The following is an 18,002-nucleotide window of genomic DNA, read 5'->3' as shown; positions in this document are numbered from 1 at the left end:
CTGTAGAATTGGATTTCGCTACCTAGCGCGCGCTTGAAGACAACGGCGAGTTGGCGCGAGCGCTGGTGGCCTTCCGACGGGACAAGGTCGCGCCCCCATTTGCCGAGGTCGCGCCCCCAATTGCCGAGGTCGATCGCTGTCAAAGCCGCCTCTTGCATCTCTAAGCGCATCTTCTGCAGCCGACGCCGCGCTAGGAGGCCGCGTGCTGCATCCTGCAGCCGCCCCGCTGCAAACACATGGCAGGCATCCTCCCACGCAAACGCCTTCTTCTTCCCGAGCTGTGGCAAGGCTACTGCTGCAGGGACGACTGGATGCCAGCAGCGCGCTGCAACCGGCAGCGGCGGCGCCGCTGCCTGGGTGCCATCTACGCCCCCGTAGAAGATGCCCTCGCCGTGCTGCTGTGGAGGCACGGGGCTATGGGCGGTGAACGATGGGAAGGCGGCCGCGAACCTTGACTCCAACAAGGTCAGGCGGGCCTCTATGCGCGCCTCCATGTCGCCCATACTGCTCAGCAGCTTGGTCATCAGGGCGGCCAGACCCTCCATGGTTGGCGGCGGCGGCGGTGGCTCAGACTTGTCGTTGTCTGGCATATCTGATACCAGATTGTTAGGAATTGGATCCCTACCAAGACGTGGGCGCAGGTTGTAGGCGTGAGAAGGAGGAGGACGGAGGATGATGCGCGCCCGACGGCTTTTGGGCGCCGTGGTCGCGCAAGGGGGAGGAGGCAGGTGGGATTGAGAGGATTGTGGAGGAAGAAGCGACGGCCGCTGCCGCGCTACAGGACCCGCGGTGCTACAGTACCGCAGGAACTGTTCACAGGCGGGCTGCGAGGGTGAGAGAGCGGCGGCTAGGGTTGGGGGGCGCTGGGAACGCCGGCTGCGGGGCTTCGCCCACGGCCGGCAAGAGAAAAGGGATTTCCTTCTAATCTCTTGCTTGATTAGATTGATACATCTTCTCTCCTTATATAGAGAGGTTTACTTGACCCCTAAGCAAGCGACTAATTAATCATAATGGGCTAAGGCCCAATAGGCCCTTGACTCCTCTAACAATCTGGTAGGCTGATAGATACAACCACAAAATTTTTGAACACATACATGGAGCATTAAATATAGTTGAAAAAATAACTAATTACACAGTCTAACTGATTAGCACGAGATAAATCTTTTAAGACTAATTAGTCCATGATTAGACATTATTTGTCAAGTAACAACGAAATGTGCTACAGTGTCAAAACCTAAACTTTTTCGCGAACTAAACACACAGCCCATTCATCTTTTGGTTTTGGGGTTGTTGTTTCCTTGTACTATAGGATCGTATATTTGAAAATGTGAGAAAGGCTGTGCTTGGCAATAGCGGCGACGGCCGTACCGGATGCAGGACCTTGAATGCTCTGCCTGCGTCTCGTGTCCGTCCGTCCGTCGCTCTTCTTCTCCAGCCCTCACGTTGATCCCTCCCTGCGTTTACGCGGCAGTACTGAGATTTACTGGGGTCAGTGAAATCTCGACCGCTGTCGATGGCAGTACATACGTGTGTGGTAACCTAACCCCCATTCAAACCTGTACGGACGACAAGTAAAAGCGTGGATTTAGGGTTGTCGTCTCATCATTTGTGTGCCTCTGCTCTGAGGTTCTTGTTGTTGCTGCTGCTGCTGTTGACGACGCAGTACGTCTGGCCTTTATTGTACGCCTGTACAAACAAAACAGTTGCTGTACGGGTATGCTTTTCCTGTGCTACATACACTGTGCACGGGCGTACACTGGGTCTCTCTGGACTCTGGTGGTGTCCAAACTTTTGTTGGGGGCCTCTTGCCGCCTGGCCTGACTGGTGCCGCATGATTGGGCCGCCGGCGGAATGGGGTGCCGTTGGTTGGTTGTGATGGATTTCGTGATGGCTGTTTGATGTCGCCGGTGTCTCGTGGTGACGGTTTGTTGGGAAGCACACCCAACGTTTCATGCCATACAGGTAGGTGCACTGTTTGTTTTCTAAACTAGGAAATGACATCACGCAAAACCTGCTGATAATACTCGCATATAGGATGAGTATGTCACGGCACGAGCGTTAACCGTAAACAGCAGTTCTGAAATGGGCCGATCTCGGCTATATGTTTTGACATCACTCTTTTAATTTAATATCCATTGCTCCCTTTTTTTTAATAAAAATAAAAATACTGCTAAGAACTCTTCTCTTGGCAGGCTATAGTCGATTGCCAGTCAAAGAAGTCGATCCCTTTCCTCCTATACTTGTCTAAACCTGTTTTCTTCCTTCGTTCCTTCCTCCCACTTGAACCTCCCTAGTGATTGTGCTCCTTGTAACATCATTGACCAGCGATTTAAGCCTTATTATGTTGGTGCTCCGTCGTGCGTTGTTCCATCCACATCTCATTAACCCTACATCCGTCGTGACCTTTTTTCTAACCTTTGGTATCCCACACCGGTACCCCCTCATTCAACCCATCCCTTCTGGTAGTCCATGGTAACGGCCAGCAATTCCTCATCACCTCACAGGTTCAAGATGTGTGTATAGACTTCAAGCGTGACATCTTCCATAATTCCATTAGGATTCCACACATTGCATCCTCGGCTTAATCCCTAATTTCCTAAGGTCCTCTAGAGTGGTAGCCTTACGATGCTTCAAAGGAAGAGAGATGCTTTGGGCACCGGTGCACACACAGCTAGTGAGCCAGTACGAGAAATTTTGGGAGCGATGAATGTATAGGCGCCGCCAGTGCCAACTGAATAAAAATTTCTTCTACTATGCAAATAGCCCACCCAGCTCAATGGTGCAAGGTTCAGATGTGGGTCCTCTAGTGATGCCTGAACATTGCAGCATGTAAAGACCGATGCCTGTTTTTTGTAGTGGGGTCCGTTATTTTTTAGGCCTCACTTGCACGCTGTGGAAGGCCTAACCCTTCTACTTACCTGTTTCGATTCTGACAAGGGCAACACTCTACTTCCGATAAGCTTGACATCTTGCATCAGGATCCCGCGTATTGCTCCCTCGGTTCAAACCCTAATTCCCTAACCCTTCTATTTACTTCCTTTGACTCTAACGAGGGTTACACTCTACGCTCAATGCTCATGTCTACTTGCAAAAAGTATAAGCAAGTAAGCAACCAAGGGTGTGTTTAGATCCGCGAAAAGCTGGTAGGAAAAGACACATCGGACACTGTAGTACACTGTAGCACTTTTCGTTTGTTTGTGGTAAATATTGTCCTATCATGACCTAACTAGGCTCAAAAGATTCGTCTCGCAACGTATATCAAAACTATGCAATTAGTTTTTTTATTTACCTACATTTAGTACTCTATGCATGGGTCATTTCCTATATTTAATATTTCGATGTGATTTCGATGTGATGGAAAGTTTGGAGGAATTTAGAGGAAGTGAACACAGCCCAACAACCAAACCCAGCATGAAATAAGTTGATAAAAAGGTACGTAGCATGGAAGTAGTCAGAAACACAATAGGAGGGAGTTGGAAAAGAAAAGAGATGTGAAAACCCGAGGTTGCCCCTGGAAGGGCAGCAGGGGGGCAGGGCAGGCCCCGGCCCCCGGGGCAGTACAAGAAGACAGGCCACCAGATAGCCAGCGGGTGAGGCCGGCGGGCGGGCGGGATAGCATCGCAATCGCAAGCAAAGCAAATCCAAGCGGCTTCCTCCCTCCTATCTGCAGATCCCCCACCGACTGCCCCCTCCCCCAGGCCGCCGCCTCCATTAATGGCCGCCACCAAGAACCCTCCAACCCCCTCCTGACCTCCCTCCCGACTCGCCTCCGTCGCCGTCCGTTCCCCACGCCCTCTGCCTGTACGTTCTTGGTCGGCCTAAAGGAAGGAGGAAGCGAAGGGTGGGGGTGGGGCGAACCGGTTGGGGCCAGGCCATCGATGCTGAGCTCGGCATCCTCGGCGGGGGCGGGGATGGGGGTGGGGGGAGGGTACCCGCCGCCGCAGCGCGGGGCGGCGGTGTTCACCGCGGCGCAGTGGGCGGAGCTGGAGCAGCAGGCGCTCATATACAAGTACCTCATGGCCGGCGTCGCCGTCCCGCCCGATCTCCTCCTCCCCGTCCGCCCCAGCCCCCATTCCGCCGCCGCCGCCTTCTCCTTCGCCAGCCCCGGCGCCGCCGCGTCACCTTTCTACCATCACCACCACCCGTCCCGTGAGCTCCCCTCGCTTGCTCTCCTCTGTTCGTACTAGCTTATGCTTACCGCCTTCTGATGTATCAGGAATCTCGCTGAAATGGATGCGTGCTTGCTGGGATAGGGGCAAAAACAAAATGGTTTCTTTTGGATTTTCTTATTTATTTATTTATTTATTACCTTTTTGAGGAGAAGTAGATAGATCTTTTGCCTGCTTATTGGGATTGGTTTGGTTGTGCTTTGCCAATTTATCGATGCTTAAGCATACAGTACTAGCATCTGTCGATGCTTAAGCATATGCTGGCATCTGCCTGTTTATATGGATCTTTGGTGTTTTGTTTTCCGTTTGCTCAAGCAATGCCATTCTTTATTCAAACTTTTAAACAAAGCAGAGCATCTTTGCATCGGGTCGGTCAAATGTTTATTTGCTTTTGATCTAACACAGTACCATCTCCATTTCAATAATATTGAATGGGTGGCGACGGTTGCGTGGATTCAATGTGACCCATCTGTGGTTCCTGCAGTGAGTTACTACGCGTACTACGGGAAGAAGCTGGACCCGGAGCCGTGGCGGTGCCGCCGCACCGACGGCAAGAAGTGGCGGTGCTCCAAGGAGGCGCACCCCGACTCCAAGTACTGCGAGCGCCACATGCACCGTGGCCGCAACCGTTCAAGAAAGCCTGTGGAATCCAAGACCGCCTCGCCTGCGCATCCGTCGCAGCAGCCCCAGTTGTCCACCGTGACAACGACCACCCGCGAGACCGCGCCCATTGACTCCCTCACCGTGGGGGGTAAAACTCATGGCCTGTCTCTCGGTGGGGCTGGCTCATCGCAGCTTCACGTCGATGCTTCGAATGCTCATTATCGTTATGGCAGCAAGTATGGTTACTCTCAACCTCCCCTTTCGGTTCTCATTATTGCTATTCCAAACTGCTCATTGAATAGGTTTGACAAGGTTGCCTCGTTTGGTTGCAAGTTGTACTGGAACACATCTACTAATCTAGGTTTCCTTGCATGATTGGATGGGTTCCAAGTTACTAACATATCATTTGTGCTAGAACAATTATTGACGATGTCATGCTTTCCCTTGGTTCTCTTTGCGCTGTTATTGCAAAAGTACAGAAGCACATCTTGCACTCAGTTCTTGCAGTTTTAGCCCTTTTATTATTATATATTAATCTTTTGTAGTTTACTTGTAAGGTCAACTGCCTTGCCTGCTATTCCCTGGGCCCTGGCTAGTTCTATTATCTTATATAGAAGTCTATAAATTTATATGTTCTGGAGAACTATGGCTGGCAGCTGCCATGTCCATGCCCTCTACAACTTAGGCCTGTCTTTTAGACAGATACATTATTGACCCCCTTTCCTGTACATCATCTTACTTCCAGACATTATTTTTCATGCGTCTTAATGATGATGTAGTTTTAAATTTGAAGTTTGTAGTTATTTAGGGATCTCAATCAGAGTAACTTGAGGCTAGCGACTCATTGTGCTGCTTTTGAGACCCCCCCCCCCCCCTCCCCCTCCCTTTTTTTTGGAAACAGATAGTTTATCATGAGGTTGATGTTGTGTCTGGGCTAGCGACTCTGTTGTGTCAGAGTAACTTGATGTCGTGTAGTAATGAAATATACTAGAGTGTAAACAATACTGCTGACTTGACTAGTTTCAATCAGCTCATAATTGTTTGCAGCAACTTGTAGTTGTCACGTATCCATGAACTGCTTGATTGTGCAGGTACCCTCTTGGAGCTAAAGCTGATGCTGGCGAACTGAGCTTCTTCTCCGGAGCATCAGGAAACTCCAGGTGCTTCACTATTGATTCCCCAACAGAAAACTCATGGAACTCCCTGCCGTCCAATGTGCCCCCATTTACACTGTCAAAGAGTAGAGATTCTGGTCTCCTGCCTGGTACCTACTCCTATTCCCAACTGGAGCCGCCACAGGAGCTTGGCCAGGTCACCATCGCCTCCCTGTCCCAGGAGCAGGAGCGCCACTCTTTCAGCAGCGGAGCTGGTGGGTTGCTAGGAAATGTGAAGCAGGAGAACCAGCCGCTGAGGCCCTTCTTCGATGAGTGGCCTGGGACGCGGGATTCATGGTCGGAGATGGACGACGCAAGGTCCAATAGGACCTCTTTCTCAACGACTCAGCTCTCAATCTCCATCCCAATGCCCAGATGTGAGTTTCCTATGGGTCTGGCATCACCTTGACCATCATAGAAGTTGATATTTTCTTCTTCTTTTGTTTACTGCTCTGAATCACATTGCCCGTGGACTGATCATATGGATCGCTTTTTTCCCCGCAGGCGATTGAGAAGCTCGTGCTGCCTCAAGGTGGGGTTGTGTGACGTGCATCAGGCATTGTACTCGCCGTTAGCGAGTCGTTCACCCGGAGAATGATCAGCCATGGCGTGCCTGCGCTCCCCCGAACTATTTCTTTCACTGTATCGCACTAAGAGCTCTTTGTAAGAGCAGGCTCCCTTATGGATCAATGGAGCCCATAGAACTCATTCTTGTTTTTTAAGGTATTACCACGCTTTGTATTGTATCCGGACCCAGGACCGTCAGTTGTCGATTGCAGTAGATGATGCAAGTGTTTGTGTGCTTTCCCGCTAGTGCAATCTGATGGCGAATCTGATCTTGTAGCATCTGGTTCTGGTGCCCATCCAGTCCGCTGTCCTCATGGTAGCGGTAGCAGATTTTGTTCCGATAAAAGGATGCAAATCTGATCCTGGGTTCGTATTCACGATAGGCCCCATTTTTTTTCTCCTCGTACGAATTCAACACCGACGTGACGTTCTGATGCGTTCATTCATTATCTCTTTTAAAAGGACAAAAGGTAAGGAAAAAAAAAGGAGACGAAAGGCTGCACGTGAGACCTGGCCTCTCGTGTGCAGCTAGCTACTATCTCCGTTCTAAAAAAATATATAAATCTCGTTTCTCGATGAGTCAAATAATTTTAATTTTGATCGAATTTATACAAAACAGTACTAATATATATATTACAACATAAGTATTTTTAATTTAATTATGTAATATATTTTTATACTACATCAATTCGAAGACACAAATATTTGTAATTTGTTGTATAAATTTAGTCAAAATTAAAAAAATTAATTTTCTCAAAAAGCGAGATTTATATTTTTTTTTAAGACGGAGGGAGTAGCTGAAAAGGGAGCGGAATGGCTCCGAAGTTCGCAGCAGCTTTTGAGCTGAAACCGGCACGGCAAAATATTGGCTGGCCGGAAAGGCTGCGGCGCTGCCGAGCCATTGGCAGGTGTCGCTTCCATCTTAAAGGGCATAGTCAAACGTGATGCCCAGAGGAAGCAGGAAATCAATCACGCCGACCATAATGCCCAGAGCCCAGCCCGCATCGGTACTCACAAAGACGTCACGTCGCGCAACAAAGCTTTCCGGTAGCAGCGGCGGCCATGCCTCTCCCCGTCCGTCACCTCACTCACCTAGTCACCTGTATGTAGAGTATTGTTTGCCCAGAAACCAATGCATCCGCTTGCTGCCAGCAATCAGGACGGAATCATAGCACAAAGAGAAAAAACAGGAGATGCAACTGAAAACAAGCTAATAATTACTGCAATATTAGCCGCACGTCACGATTCATACAAGACCGACTGAACAAACAAAAACGAGCAGGCAATTGTAGGAACAGCTCAACAGTAACAAGCGTCACGAGTCCCAGACACAGTATAGCAGAGAACAGAAAGCATAATTAAACACAATGTCCCATGGAGGAGGGAGACGCATCCAGCCACTCTCGTAGGTCACCCAACCCAATAAAGGGTTGAGGGCACCAGCCGGGACGCCTCTTATTACTCATCACGAACAAGCACGGTAATAGACACTGTTGGGCTCTGGACAACATCCATAGCTGCAAAGAAGCTTGGTGGTTTATTCTGAGTGGTGGTGGTGAAGTGTGTAGTGGCGACACTTGAGGCGAAGGCGAGGACGTTGAATCTGTTTCTTGGCACTTCAGCTCACGAGCTTCCTCGGAAGGAGAGCCCTGTCACCTGGCATCTCGTAAGGGCGTCGGAAGGGGCCGGCCGGGCTGGGCCACGCCCTGGATTCCACGGGCAAGGGGCGCTTGATGGCGCTCCCGTGGGTTCTCGCCTTCAGGTCTGTGAACCTCTCAGGACCCAAACCAGACACCCTGTTCGGGCCCATTGACAACTGAGACAGCTTCTCAGCAAGGTCAGGTGCGTGGGGGCTCTGGTCCTTGGCGAGGTAATTGCCTACAGATCAAAGTTTGCCATGTTATTCCAGAGTAACTAGGCTCGTTTCAGGTATGCAAACAGAATGTGAGGAAGCAGTACTCACCATTACTCCTTACAGCTGCTGGTCTGGACCAAGACTGATTCATCGCGTTAGCCTTTGTCACTTTGTGGTTAGCCTCTGGTGGCTGCAGAGTGCAGAAGATAATAAATAAGTATCGAGCTCCATCTAAAAAAAAAGGTATCGAGTTGTTGCTGAAAATATAGCAACCAACAATGTGAACAGCAAAAGATAATAACCTGATGATCCAACTCCAATTTCCTTTGCACACCAGCTGCAACATTGACAAGTCAGGAAAAGTATGAACTCCAGAAAAAAAGCCACAAATCCTTATAAGAAATCCGAGTACCCTATGCCAGCCCGAATGGATTACCTGCTCTTACTGGAGCATTATTGCTCGGGTATGAGTAATTAACTGTTGGCCTCCCATTGGGTACAGTCCCCATGGAGTACCTCCTAGCATTCTTCTGGTCCATAGCTCCTTTAGCCCCAACTAGATAAGTACAGTTCCATTATATTAACATGTTTACAAATGACGTACTAATAAAAAACATACAGATCCATTATATTAATTTGTTTATAAATGGTGTACTAATGAAAAAGAACATGAATGTGCAGATCTGAAGGAGAGGGAGATACCTGATGGTGGTGTTGATGCATATCCAGTTGATTTGAAGCGAAGCGAAGGAGGGACATAGAAGCATGGCTGCAACACATGATGATAGTAAGGTCAGGAAGTAAATTAACTCATCATCAAGTAGTATGGAAATCTGCCAGATATATGACCTGGAAGAAGGGATGCTGCAAAACCTCCACTGCTGTTGGCCTTCTACGTGGATCCCATGAGCAAAGCCACTGTAGGACATAATTTGTTATCCATCATTTGCATTGGACATTGAAACAACAACAAAAAGGTAGGTACAATTTAAGGATAGAGGTAGGGAATATCGAAGGTCGACATTTACCGAAACAAGGTTGATTGCATCTTCACTCGCCGAGGGAATCACATCCGAAAGATGTATGCTTTCACACTGTACAAATATGGTGTAACACGTTTAAGTAACATTAACAATCACTAATAACATCTTAACAGAGGGAAAGATCCATCTCTATACCTGAGGAAACTGAAAACCGATAGATGCTGCAAGCTGCAGACCTTCAGGCCAAGTACGCTGATTTGCAGTGCCAAGAATGCTACAGATTTTGTAAAGTTCATCTGCTTCACTGAAGAAGATAAAACATGGGAGTTAAATAACCCTCATGTATAGAAATAGTATCTTTGGAGCAACATAATCAGTTGCTGCTGACAATCAGGTGTTATTCAAGATCACCTTTCCATAAAGCACATTACTGTTTTGACACAGAAAGGCAGCATTATATTCTATTATCTTCTATTAATATGGCTAACGCTAACGATATCACTTATGCATACTTAGCAAGCAGCCCCAGTTCATTAGGGAGTTTTATGTGTTTGATTTGTTGGCAGTTGGCACACATGTGTACCTTGATCCAGGAAAAAGAGGTCGAAGTGAAAAAAGCTCCGCAATAATAGCACCCATTGCCCACATGTCTGAAAATTTGATGAGGAACAAACATATATTAATAAAATGCACCAATTTACTTTCTTGATTTGTGGTAAAGGCATATTATTCTCCACTTACCAACTGCTGCATTATAAACAGTAGCTTGAAGAAGAACTTCAGGGGCACGATACCTAGTTAATAGTAAACATCAGCACATTCAATGTATTATTTGATGCATTTTAATTTTAAGCAAATATAAGACTTGAAACATAGCCTACCAACGAGTGGACACGTATTCTGTATACGGTGGTTCAGAAGAAATCTCACGAGCAAGCCCAAAATCTGCTATCTTGATGAGCTCCTTAGTAACCAGCAAATTTTCTGAAATTGCATTAATTACCAGATCAGTAATGAAGGTTGATGTTTGATAACACTGAACACATTCCAGATGGAACACATTAGTACATTACATGTACATTAAACAAGGATTGGTACTCCAAAATTTCATTATCTCCATTTTTTTTTCTTTTGCTCTTATACACACACAGCTCTTACTATTTTCATTGCCAACTACGATGATGCACTTACTGGTTCTGTAATGAACCACTCACTCTATGCAATTACATCATACACAGGGTATGAACAGACAACATTTATTAAAGTTGCAAGTTCATCAATGTATAAATGATACATAAACTATTCACAGAATTTGAAAATCACCGGAGGGCAACCACAACATCCTTGTCTAACTACAGCAATTTTAAGCTTGAATTCATAAAAGGTTTCTTTAACTTAACAAACACATGGATACTAAAAGGACGAAGCTCACATAAAAAATTTGCATGACAACAGTGTCTGAGCTCATATGTGAGAGCTTTGTTTTTGCAACAAACAGTGCACAGAGCTCAACTGTTGTAACATTAAAATGTAAAATCCAGTGCAAAATCACAATACCAGGCTTAAGGTCACGGTGAAAATATCCACGTTGGTGCATGTGATTCAGAGCTTGAAATATTTGAAAGCACCAATTTCGGACTTCAGTCTCAGAGAAGGGCTTCCCTCTGGTCTTCATCAGCTGATAGAGATTGCATTCCTAACATCACCACAAAGAACAAAAAACACAAACCTCAGTCGCCTCACAGACTACAAGCACAGAAACAATGGATCAAGGTTTATGAATTGACCATACCATGTACTCAAAAACAAAGAACAACATGTCATTCTCTCTTATGACTTCCTTGAGCTTCACGATGTTTGGATGGTTCATCCTTCGCAGGGACTGATAACAAAAAGTAAGTAACTCAAGAGAATGCCACAGAACACATGATAGATATTAGAAAGGTCATAAAAGCAACAATCACCTTCACTTCACGGAGGTTTATGCACTCTTCCCAAGAATAATATTTTTTCTTCATTTTCTTGATCGCAACCTATCAACACAGGAGTGTCAATGAGGTGAGAAGGCAGAGGAACGGGCAACCAAACTGTGTGGCTACTGAAAAAAAAAGAAACAAAAGAAAAAAATGGGGAAGCCGAATGATATACCACTTCACCACTTTCTTTATGGATAGCACGCCAAACACTCCCGAATGTTCCATCACCAACTTCCTTGATAACCGTATACCTGCAAACTCAATACAAAAATGAGGTAAGCAGACATCCAAAACAGCTTAGACATGATTCCAAGTTCATAATCATCTGACGATATAGGATATTTACCTCTCCATTTTATTAGCTGGTGGTGCACAAAACTGCCCTTATTTTAGAACAGTTGTATAGTCACAAACAAGACTCATATATGTATGACAGCAGTGTCTTTGGACGTTAGAACACCAAAGTCACTGGAGACTCTTCTCAAAGCTCTGTAAGCAATACCCATGCTTTGTGACGACAAAATCTTGAACACCTCTCCTCTGAAATTAGCGCATAATAGATCAGGGAACTGTAGAAGTAATAGAATTACATTTTCTAATTTTGCAGTATGGACATATGATGAATGGACTATGTTTACATTAGGAAGTGCACAAGTACCTAAGGTTATGCCTTCGCAAGTGAAGCTTGATGACACGTGACCAATACACACCAAACTTTGGACTGATCAAACTGAAAACTTACAGTGACAGGGTAGAACAAAGCTAGCAGCAACAAAGAAAACCGGAACCTGTCAAGGAAAAAAGATGCATGATTATAGAGAAAGGTGGGATATACAATAATGCTAGCAGCTTTTCCAATGAAAGGATACCTAGAGCTTATATGAGAGGAGAAAGCTCTAAGAGTTAGATCCAAGTGTCCAAAGATGTCTTGACGGTAACTTTTGCTGGCTGACCAATGCCAAGACAAAGATTACCAAATTGTTGCCAGAGAAACAGATCCACCATGCTCAAATAAGTTTGCTACAGCCGCACTGTAATCACTAGGCAACTCTAATGTCTGACAGCATGGGACCAGGCACAGCAGTCGCTAAGAGCAGTTTGGTCCTCAGGTGCAGTTGACAAAAGAGATGACAAGGAAGTCTCCGTAAAGACAAAACCTCCAGCCAAGAACTTCCTCGAGCAGCGAGATGAGGGATACAGAGGAACTTGCTGTGTAAGGGGTGTACTCCATGTCCTTGCCGAAAATGCTATAATTCCAGCAGAGCACGGTGATGAAACCTGCGTCAGTATAGAAAGTGGTGATTAAGCAACAAATCGCCAGGCTATGAACATGTGAAGAAAAAAGTTACACAGGACAACAAGCATGGACAAGAATCAAAATAAAATAAACAGAGAGCAAGCATGCGTGGATGCATTTAACAACAGTTGATGCCAAGGGATTCTTCTACAGTAAACAATACTGTATTTATCACTTGGAACCACGCTCAAAGGTCCCAGCAATTTTGATTTAATTGATGATTCATATCTCTCATGTTGAACATCTTCATGTAGATGAGTGCCAATTAGCATAAACTTCTGATACAGCAAAAGCATAGGAACTGGACATAATTACAGCCACATCAAAATCTACATCTATCACAAGCTGCGCAGTCCCCCCAAAACAAACCAATTAGCCATCGCGCCGAGCATAAACTGGTACGATCATTAACCGATGCGTAACTGAGCATGATCAAGTATTATAGCGCACCAGAATGGAGACGAAACCCTAAACAAACCGAACCCTAACAACATAGCGAATCACGGCCGAATTTCACAAATCAAACACCCACACGACCCCTACGCACACAAATTCTTCAACCCCCTATCAACCTCCCACGAAATTTGAGCCTGAGCGGTCCCCCGGAGCTCGCGAATCTCGCACGGACCCGATCACACGAACCGCGCTCCTCACCCCTTCCCCGGATCTCACGACGCGACGCGCCGATCGGTCAAACGCCCCACGATCCCCCCGGTCCCCGATCGACCTCGCCGAATCCCAACCCGCCTATCGCCCAAATTGAACCCTCCCACCCAGCCCCCGCCGCTCCCCCCGCATCGATCAATTCCGACCGGGCCAGGCTCGAATTGGGCGCACCTGGGAGCCTCTCGGCATAACCGCACGCCGCCGCCGCCGCCGCCGAAGGGTCCAGGGGACTTGGCCACCGCCGCCTCCAGCGCTGATGGTGGTGGGGAGAGGGACGGGTGGGGTGGGTCAACACCGCCGCGCGCGGTGTGGAGGAGCAGCAGCCGGGGAGGGGTGGACGGAGGGGACGGGGGTGGGTGGGTTGCTTCGGGGATTTTTCTGCCGCCCTTCCCTCGCCTTTAATTTATCTGCCCGTCCGTCCAACATGGAGCGTGGTTTTTGCGCCCCGGTCCCTCAATGACTCGGATATTGCAGAACCGGACTCGCCGCGGTTTCCAGGCGACCATCTCGTGTTCTTCAACACTGTTTCCGAGCGTTTGAACGCCAACATCGTGGGATCAGCTATTGTTAACCTCTTACACAAGCTTTGTGTGTTTCATCCGTGCTTCTACTTTTTTGTTCTTGTGTCTCTAGTTTGTGTTTTCTTTTTTTAAAAAAAAAATATTGTGCATCTCTATTTTGTTTTTTTTCTTAGCTCTCAAGTTCACCTATTGAAATCGGGGAAGCTTTTCTTGACTTTAGGACTTGCCTTCATAAACTAATTCTAGCTTCTTTTAGATTTACTGTCATTGGATTTCAATTATATAAAGGGAACTTTGGCCCAAGATTGTTGTGAGGGGGTCGGTCACTAACAATGTCAACTTAGCTTGCTCTATCACAGTGACGTTGAGACGCTAATACAGAAGCCAACAAGCTATGGGCCTTGTTGCCGTATATTATGAGTTTGTTTTTCCCTTGGACTCTTGATTCTGATTGTTTGAAAAGAAAAAAGACAGAAGAGGGACCCAGATGGATTAAGCGCAATTGAAATAGCCCGGTGGGTCGAACAAATCTCCACCTCTCTGACCATCCCCTCGCAATTCTGTGTTTTATTAGTGGTTAAAATTGTTAGATAAGCTGATTAGGGACTGAATTCTATCTTCTTCATACTAAGCTTAAACTACTATACGGTATAGCCCACCTGTTCATTCTGCCAATATTTTTTCTTCACATTTTTGTATGATTGAACAAATATTTTATTTTACACAAAATATTTCTACTGTTATGAGTATCCATGATCTGTTCTATTTGTATAGTTTTTCACTTCAATAACTTTTGTTGCAATTGAAGCTGTAAAATTTTTCCTTTTGTAATAGTTCTTACTTTTAGCAATAACAGTTTCATCCTAGATCTGGAATATCTTTCTCTTGAACATGAAACATTTATTTCAATTTATAAAAAGTTGTCCCGCCTTCATAAAAATGTTTCTAAAAAAATGCTATCCAAATTTATTCAAATGTTATCTTAGTTTAGCATCATGTAATGACAAGCACAAAAACACAATCAAAATTTTATTCAAACCCTCCATTTAAGGATTTTTTTTTCATTGGGATTATATATGTCATGATGAGTTTTCATCATGCGAAGTTACAAACTATGCTGGCTGGCGGAGGTGGTGGTTGGTCTGTAGCCCGTGGATCAACTCTTATCCTTAATTCTTATGTGTTTGTATTTAATTTGCTTGGTGACTTTGCGTGTGTTCTACAACTTGTTGCGAAATGTGTTAAACATAAATATGTGTAGAACACTTTGAAATAGAAAAGGAGGTTCGATAGGTCACCTTACACTTTGCATTTAATGCCCCACACATTAGTTGTGCCCCGCATACATTAGTATGAGTTGGTATCATCACTATATACTAATGTGGCCGCCACACATTAGCATCGATGGGTGATCTCAACCGGTACTAATGTGTATGTATTAGTACCGGCTCAACCATGACCGGTATAATTGTGCAGGATGGATGTCGTGTTTTCTAAAAGTAGAAACTTTATGTATCAAATCAGACTAACAACATACTATTCCATGGAGATGGTGAATGTCTCCATATCCTCCTCACTTATAATCACCGGTCTAGCACTGATACCGAGCATTTGGTGCTCTGTCGGCTGCCTCCTCATGGAGGAGGATGAAGACCCTAGTCTGTTCAAGAATCCACCGTCATCGGTGCATATATCCCAATGTAAGAACCTAAACAATCAGGCATGTGTTCCTCACATTATTTAAGAAACTCCATCTCATTAAGAACCCAACCCATCAGGCATGTGTTCCTCACATTATTTTAGAAAATCCATCTCATTTGTGACCCTTTAGGTCCTACTTGTGTGTGTGTGTGTGTGTGTGTGTGTGTGTGTGTGTGTGTGTGTGTGTGTGTGTGTGTGTGTGTGTGTGTGTGTGTGTGTGTGTGTGTTGTGGTGGGGGGGAGTAGTGATAGACTTTTTCTCTCTAACCCTTGGCATAATAGAATCATTCTATTATAATGTGATGAGGGGTGTACATATTTTTTTAATAAAAAGATACTTTCTATGATTTTAAATGGATACAGATCATCAAATCCACCTTTAGTTCCCATAAGAACACCGAGAATCGTTATTTTTCTCTAACATGCCCCAAATCACCAATATAATCGATTCCACATATCTCCATATATAGCTAGTCAACATCATTGTGCAACCCATCATACATATATTAACCTTACAAATGATATCGGTATCAACAACAATCACCGTGTCATTTTGTCCCTGTTGAATATAATTGTGTCTTAGCTACTCTTTACCAACCTAGACCCTATTTGGGAATATCTTTGGACATTATGGCCAAAATAATAACAAAAAAATGTGATTCTAGTTTTGTTTCCGTGAAAATCAATCCTCCCAGCCACGAGCGAACAACTATACATGAGAACCATCTGAGCCCATCGCTTGGGTTCTGGGAAAAACCCTATCAATTCTAGTAAACCATTTATAAAATTACCCCTAGAGATGGTAGGAAATTTCTTGCTCTCTGCCATCATATAAAAGATGTCTTCTAGGGTTCGAATACCCCTCCCCACCTACCACATAGGTCTGTTGTGTCGCCGCCGCCGCCGCCGTCAAGAGGTGAGCCACGCACTCGTCGTCGCCGCCGCCAAGAGGTGTTCCACACACCCCCTCCGATCTGCTGTGTCGTCGCCGCCGCCGCGAAGGGGTGAGGCGCACCCCCCCCCCCAATCTAGTGTGCCGCCGCCGCCAAGGGGTGCCGCACGCATCCCTTCCCGATCTGATGTGTCGCCGCCGCCAAGGGACGCTCGCACCCCTCCGATTTGCTGTGTCGCCGCCGCCGTCGCCGCTGCGAAGGGGTGACGCGCGCACCCCTCTGATCTGCTGCTTCCCTACCGCCGCCGCCTGTGCCGCGTAGGGGTGACGCACGCACCCCTCTTGTGCCGCTGCCGCCAAGGGGTGAACGCGCACCCCCTCCGATCTGTTGTGCCGTCGCCACCGCCACCACCGCTGTCGCCGCCAAGGGGTGACTCGTGTATCCCCTCTGATCTGTTGTGGCCGCCGTCGCCGCCGCCAAGGGGTGAGACACACACCCCCTCTGATCGGTGCGGCACCCTCCTACAAAGGTAATATTGATTTTGATCCTACCATTTCTGATTGCAAGATTTGTTAAGTTTTGATGAATAAAAGGACCACAAATGATTCATGTGTGAATGCGCTGCAGTTGGTTTATCAATTTTAGTATGAATTATTAGAATATTGCACAGCAAGCCGACCAGTAGAGAGTGTTGCTCTTAAATTTATGAGTTTGCCACAAAATACTGTAGATGGTAAAGAAATTGTGGGTGTGCACCTGTGCGTAAAACGACCATAACGACCATAAAATGAAAAGCTGAACCGGCGAGGTCATCGGTTCACTGGTTCAGTAGTCCGACCAGTGGAACAACCACCATGATTCAGATTCTGTATATTAGTGTCTATTCCATTATGTATTACACATAATTTGTTGTCGAGACGGTGGAAGTGGAAGTGGAATTTAGTCTATAGACCTGGATTCAAATCCTTCTTCCTTATTATTATTATTATTATTATTATTATTATTATTATTATTGTATTCGTTGTTTTAAGTTTTATGCCTTCATCAATGTTGTATTGGGCCGATTTCAGCTGAAAAAACTGCACGGAATATGTGCATTTCCCTTGCCGAAACCAATCTTTTAAGTGAACCGAGCCGACCAGGTCGTTGGTTCTTGCCTTTTCGGTTTGTGTTATTTTCCCTTGCAAATGACGCTGGAGCACTTACCATCACTGCAGGATCGTTGCTTTTATTTTCTACTTCATTTTGCTACCTGGTTCCTCCATCGTGTTCTTTCTTTTTTAGCTGCCATTTTGTTCATCTCACATAATTTTTGTTACAGGAGCATCACACACACACATGGACACCACCACTATGTGCATGCTCTTGGCAATGGCCGGACCCCAGGGCTGGGCTGAGCTCCCACCTGGAATTCTGCACTCCATCATTCACCTGCTGAGCAGCACCCGCGACGTTCTCGCCTTCATCGCCACCTGCCCCAGCTGGCATGCGGCCTTCATGGAAGCCAAACCCTCCTTCTGCAAGCTCCTCCCACCTCTCATGATCCGAAGCTGCGCCCAGTTAAGCAACGATGCCCACCACTCTGGTGTTCATCACGTGTGGCAGCTCATGGACCCGG

The 18,002-nt window shown here is 46.2% G+C and overlaps 2 protein-coding genes across 3 annotated transcripts; one reads left to right on the top strand and one right to left on the bottom strand.

The window, feature by feature from the left end:
* The first annotated feature begins 3,585 nt into the window (after positions 1 to 3,585).
* LOC120702412 (growth-regulating factor 5-like) lies at positions 3,586 to 6,732 on the top strand. Of its 2 annotated transcripts, none has more exons than XM_039986209.1 (4): positions 3,586 to 4,149; positions 4,654 to 5,008; positions 5,864 to 6,318; positions 6,431 to 6,732. In XM_039986209.1, the coding sequence occupies exons 1-4, from the start codon at positions 3,879 to 3,881 to the stop codon at positions 6,436 to 6,438; spliced, it is 1,089 nt and encodes a 362-aa protein (XP_039842143.1). In that variant the 5' UTR covers positions 3,586 to 3,878; the 3' UTR covers positions 6,439 to 6,732. The 2 variants fall into 2 exon arrangements, with proteins under 2 accessions (XP_039842143.1, XP_039842144.1); XM_039986210.1 differs by having other exon boundaries at positions 3,588 to 4,149; positions 5,864 to 6,303.
* A 955-nt stretch (positions 6,733 to 7,687) lies between these two features.
* On the bottom strand, positions 7,688 to 13,644 carry LOC120702411 (cyclin-dependent kinase F-4-like). Its single transcript, XM_039986208.1, has 19 exons — positions 13,442 to 13,644; positions 12,177 to 12,585; positions 11,966 to 12,095; positions 11,654 to 11,847; positions 11,480 to 11,558; positions 11,296 to 11,364; positions 11,124 to 11,213; positions 10,889 to 11,027; positions 10,213 to 10,315; positions 10,073 to 10,125; positions 9,915 to 9,981; positions 9,527 to 9,635; positions 9,377 to 9,442; positions 9,198 to 9,266; positions 9,051 to 9,117; positions 8,785 to 8,904; positions 8,651 to 8,685; positions 8,457 to 8,538; positions 7,688 to 8,371 (listed from the first exon to the last, which is right to left on the bottom strand). Exons 4-19 carry the CDS (start codon positions 11,659 to 11,661, stop codon positions 8,112 to 8,114), a joined length of 1,416 nt encoding a protein of 471 aa, XP_039842142.1. The 5' UTR covers positions 11,662 to 11,847; positions 11,966 to 12,095; positions 12,177 to 12,585; positions 13,442 to 13,644; the 3' UTR covers positions 7,688 to 8,111.
* Between the last annotated feature and the right edge of the window lie 4,358 nt (positions 13,645 to 18,002).

This window comes from Panicum virgatum, chromosome 4K (assembly GCF_016808335.1).
Source record: "Panicum virgatum strain AP13 chromosome 4K, P.virgatum_v5, whole genome shotgun sequence".
NCBI lineage: Eukaryota > Viridiplantae > Streptophyta > Magnoliopsida > Poales > Poaceae > Panicum > Panicum virgatum.
Note: the sequence above shows the minus strand (reverse complement) of the source record. Positions and strands in the feature narration are given on the sequence as shown.

Coding starts and splice junctions, on each gene's coding strand:
- LOC120702412 (XM_039986209.1), top strand. CDS start 3,879: ATGCTGAGCTCGGCATCCTCGGCGGGGGCGGGGATGGGGGTGGGGGGA. Junction 4,150..4,653: donor CCATCACCACCACCCGTCCC/GTGAGCTCCCCT, acceptor TGGTTCCTGCAG/TGAGTTACTACGCGTACTAC. Junction 5,009..5,863: donor CATTATCGTTATGGCAGCAA/GTATGGTTACTC, acceptor TTGATTGTGCAG/GTACCCTCTTGGAGCTAAAG.
- LOC120702411 (XM_039986208.1), bottom strand. Junction 9,443..9,526: donor TCGGTTTTCAGTTTCCTCAG/GTATAGAGATGG, acceptor ATATTTGTACAG/TGTGAAAGCATACATCTTTC. Junction 8,686..8,784: donor TAATGCTCCAGTAAGAGCAG/GTAATCCATTCG, acceptor TCAATGTTGCAG/CTGGTGTGCAAAGGAAATTG.